Raw genomic sequence first — 4911 nt, forward strand, 5'->3', positions numbered from 1 at the left:
TCAGCTCTTGTACCGCTATAAGGGGCCTGTCACAGTTACAAACATCTGTAAGGACGATTTTCTTTTTCGCAAGAGGGTGCATTTTCATAACGATCTTTGACCACTAGAAAACACTTGTCACAGGCCACTACCACTAGAGGGCGCCTCTCTGCCCAGTCAGACAACTGAAATGAAAGTCACAGGTACATTTAGAGAGATGTCTATTTTCAAAAAGTATGTGCACACTCTTAGCCATTTGTAAGGTTTAGCATATTATAGAAACTTATTGTATATTAATGTGCAGCTTGTTTTGAACACGGAGCACTAGCATAAACTGGCATAAATGAGGTGAGAGAATGGGGTGTTTTTTCCTGCAAGTCATATATAAATGTAATTATATTGTCTTCTTTAGACAGTAATTTAAAAAGCAATTATATTCCTTATTATTATTATTATTATTATTATTATTATTATTATTATTATTATTTTCACTGGCTGCACAAACTGGTGGCAGTACTGAGGCGCTCTAACGCGCCGTTGTTGGTTTGACACGTCATTTACAATTTCGTGGACGGAAGCTGTCGTCATCGCTGCGCAGACGGCGGAGCTTGGTTCAGAAACACAGGAGTTCAGACAAAATGGGTGAGTTTTGCTGATTGCTTTTAACGGCAGAGAAAACTGAGGAGTTTCTTTGATGCTCCCTTTATAACTACCGACCCCTGATGCGTACTATTGCGTGGTGTTGTTAGCTGATTAATTAGAGCTCGTGAAGCTGAGGTAGGTTTGTTGTTCGAATTCTCCGTTCCACCTTAAATGTTCCATTGGTGCCAAGAATATATATTTGGAACCTGAGGCCAGTGACTGGAACGTCCATATAAATTAAGGTGGACCTGAAAAATCCAAAGCGGTGGTGTGGAATTAGAAGACAGCCACTTTAGAACGATGTTTATTTCTTATTGCGCTCTTATTCTGGTTATTTTTCGTAGTGGTGAAACAGAATAAATTACATTCTGGAAACATGTTTTGGAAAAATTACAAACCAGTAACGGTAAAGGTATACACTGTAAAGCTGAAAAACGGGACGGTTTTGGTTTGTTCAGTGAGTTGATCTTAGCACGTATTCTGTTAATATCCATTAAAAATCGTTTTTTTTTTGTGGTGATAATTTATGCTGAATTAACTAAACTTGGTGTAAAATCTCCTTTCATCAACTTAGATATATTTACAAGCGTTTTTACATTTTCCAAATTAATGTTTTTTGTTTTTTTTTTTTTTACTTTATTTTCTGAAGTAACCGTTCTGTAGATAGCTTGGCTTATTTCGTTTGTTTGTTTATTTGGACTGACGATTAACTGTTATTGTTTGCCTTTCTCTGTCAGTGTACCTTAGCACAGAGGACGCGTGGATCTCGTGCTTGTGGATGCGGCAATGACACACGTCGTTAGTAGTGACACATCTTCCGTTACTCAAACGTAACCATTCCTGAAATGGAGAAACTGGATTTAAATCTTATCTAAATAAGATTATTGCACCATTTATTTGTAGACAACGAAAAAGCAGTAAAATAAACAAAGTGCCATTTCTTTAAAATCCCAATCAATGTATCAATTAATGAACTAAAAACGTATTTCGAAACAAAAATAAAAAATAAAACATCTCCTAATGCCGTAAAGATAGATTAGGTGTTACTCTAAACCATCGCACTTATTCAGAACGCACTGCTCTATTAATATTGAATCAGCCTCAACCCACAAGACAGGATGTGTTACCAAGGTTTATGTCGTAAGAAACCCTGGCTGTCTGAATTTGTCAGTTTAAGAAATGCTCAGCTTTGACATTGACTGCTTATTTTTAGCAAGATATATTTTCTAGCAAATAATATTATATATAGCATTTTATAATCATGGGGGATTTAACCCCCTTTTCTGCAAAGTCTTTTGAAAGACTTTACTTTAGATGTTGGAACTTTGTTTTAAGGACGTGATTACACTCAGCCATGAGTGTTATTGAGGTCAAGTACTGATATAAGAGGTTTAATTCAACCTGTTAATCCCAAAGTTAATGAATGTAGGCAGCTGAGGAGGCTCTATACTTCCCCTGCATGATGCATTGCATCAAGCGTAATGGCCTTAGTATGTGTCTGTCAGCCATGGTTTACAATTTGTGTGTCCACTTGATTGAACATCCTTGTCAGAAACCGATGCAACTGAAAACAGTTAAATTAATTTTTTAGTTATTTGACAATTCTGTACTTGTGGCCAACAGAACAAATGACAGCTATAAAACAGTCTGCATGCATGCTATCAAAACTGGTATTGTGCTTGATATTTAATTCCTTGCACATTTTCTGTAGATATAATATTGTCTCTGTATGTATATCTATCTTATTCTATATTTATTTATAGAACTCTAGGTCTCTTTTTATAAGATATAGATAGATAGATAGATATAGATTTGCTTTAATTAGATTTGATGCTGCTGTTTACTCGCCAGAGGCCATTCAGTTTTCTTTGGTCGAACTGGTTCGTTGAGAATGCCTGATCCCCTTGTGATGTTATTTAAGAAGTCAGATATTTTTGTTGAGTGAGAGCATAAACTGGAGGCCTGGACACAAACTGATAAAACCTGCCTGTCCAGGTGAAAACCAGACAGGTGAGAACACAAGCCAGTCATTGTGTTTGTGCCTGTGGTTACTTATTATCTTGACCAGAGGTGTGGAGGTTAACTTAAACCCACATTCAACTAAAAGCTTTTCCTCGTTGAAATAATAATTCAGGTTCACAATTATAATTGAGTAGAAGTAAAATCATTTTTTAATTTTTAAGTACTCGTATGGAGAGATCTGTTAATGTTTTACCCGATGTCATGAAACTTTGGCTTCTTCCTACTTCTGCACTTCATTAATAACAGCTTTTGTATTTGATTATGTATTTTCTCTCTATTCAGGGGGCTTCTTCTCCAGCTTGTTTTCTGGCCTTTTCGGCACCAGAGAGATGAGGATCCTTATCCTGGGTCTGGACGGTGCTGGGAAAACAACCATACTCTATAGACTACAAGTTGGAGAAGTCGTCACAACAATCCCCAGTAAGTCTTTGGCACCACATCCTTTCTTATCAACTGGCAGTGATTTAAATAGATGTCTAGAAAATAATTGCATTTGTATCTCTCTCCCCAAACACACAGCCATTGGTTTCAATGTTGAGACAGTGACTTACAAGAACCTGAAATTCCAAGTATGGGATCTTGGTGGGCAAACAAGTATCAGGTTAGAAAACCATTGTTTTATCCTGATTATTAGCTGATTGTCTTAACTTTGGCATACATTCTTTTTCCCCAAAATTGATAATCAATTTGTCTTTCCAAAGACCATATTGGCGCTGCTACTACTCCAACACAGATGCTGTGATCTACGTTGTGGACAGTAGTGATCGTGACAGAATGGGCATCTCAAAATCTGAGCTGGTTGCTATGTTGGAGGTAGGTCTAGAAGCAGGTGTTATTTTAGGCAAATTTATTCCTTTTTTTGCCGCTTTCACATTTATATTACCTATTGCCACAGGAGGAAGAGTTAAAGAAGGCCATCCTAGTGGTGTTCGCTAATAAACAGGACATGGAGCAAGCTATGACGCCCACTGAGGTGGCCAACGCCCTAGGCTTACCTGCACTCAAAGACAGGAAGTGGCAGATCTTCAAAACATCTGCAACTAAAGGAATAGGCCTGGATGAAGCCATGGAATGGTAAGAAGCTGTAAATGGAGGCAAGTCATTGATTTTTTTATATTTGCTAAGCACCAGAACCTAGGCTCATATTGTTTTTTTTCTGTATAGGCTGGTGGAATCCCTGAAGAGCAGGCAGTAATGGCATTAACACTCCTTTTGTAAATACTCCTGTCTTCTGAGCCCCTACTGAAAGACTTGCTGGGTGTCATTTGGACCAGTGACTGCATTCCTCCCACTATATGAAGGCTAGTCCATTCCTAGCCCCACCAGATAAGAGGATATATGGCAGAAACAGAACAAATGGGTGGCAAGGTGGCCAAAAAAACTGAATGTCAAGAGGTGCCCAGTTGAAATGGACTCTCTGAACATGAGTTCCAGAATATAAATTATGTTTGCTGACTGTTCATAATGAAGCTTGTTAGCCCTGTTTTTTTTTTTTTTTTTCATGTAAGACATATCCACTACAGTGTCTTGTAATTTTTAGAGAGATTTGCTTCTTGTATTTTGCCCCTTTTCAGGCCTGGTATCCAACTGTGGCCAGCATTTAATTCCTGCCTTATGGTCGCTTCATTCCCTTTGAATACTTCCTAACTTGCAGCTTTGGTATCTAACTTTTGGTATTTTGGTGGTTTGTTATTTAAGACTGTCATTTGTATGCAATGGATTTGTCAATGCGTATTTGTATACGAGCATGTACAGTGGACAATACCAATAATTTGGGCTTACACTGAAATAAATCTATGGTAAATAAATTGTCTCATGTTATCCATGTTTGTTTATCTATCCTGTAAAAACTAAAATGTTAAGTTCTTCATTTGGCATATTTGAATTTTGTAAAAGACACTTCTACAAGCTTTTATGTTTGACTGCTGGCTTGATGATGCCTCATTAAGCAAATGTTTTATCCCCGTTTAAACACACCCACTCATCCTGCCATCAGGGTTTGAGTCTCATAACTACAGTTCGCATTAAAGTCCTATCCACTGGATGCTCCATTAGACTTGCTTCAATTTTAACTTAAAGATTTGTGGACATGTTCATACAGATTTCTCCTGAAATCACAGGTATAAATGGTTTGTCCTGCTTTTTTGAAATATGTTACACTGGATTATGGGAACACTGCTGTGAGGATTTGATCACATTCAGCAACAAAAGCATTAATAATTAGTAAAGGGTATTTGACAGGGATGTATTACTCCAGAGAGCCACGCC

The 4911-nt window shown here is 37.5% G+C and overlaps 1 protein-coding gene across 2 annotated transcripts; it reads left to right on the forward strand.

Annotated features, from left to right (window-relative positions):
• Nucleotides 1-483: 483 nt before the first annotated feature.
• Nucleotides 484-4455, forward strand: arl1 (ADP-ribosylation factor-like 1). 2 transcript variants are annotated; one of them, XM_066667551.1, is made up of 6 exons: nucleotides 484-621; nucleotides 2926-3063; nucleotides 3163-3244; nucleotides 3345-3456; nucleotides 3539-3717; nucleotides 3808-4455. In XM_066667551.1, the coding sequence occupies exons 1-6, from the start codon at nucleotides 618-620 to the stop codon at nucleotides 3836-3838; spliced, it is 546 nt and encodes a 181-aa protein (XP_066523648.1). In that variant the 5' UTR covers nucleotides 484-617; the 3' UTR covers nucleotides 3839-4455. The 2 variants fall into 2 exon arrangements, with proteins under 2 accessions (XP_066523648.1, XP_066523649.1); XM_066667552.1 differs by lacking the exon at nucleotides 484-621 and adding an exon at nucleotides 631-756.
• Nucleotides 4456-4911: the final 456 nt, after the last annotated feature.

The sequence above is a fragment of the Hoplias malabaricus genome, chromosome 4 (assembly GCF_029633855.1).
Source record: "Hoplias malabaricus isolate fHopMal1 chromosome 4, fHopMal1.hap1, whole genome shotgun sequence".
Taxonomy (NCBI): domain Eukaryota; kingdom Metazoa; phylum Chordata; class Actinopteri; order Characiformes; family Erythrinidae; genus Hoplias; species Hoplias malabaricus.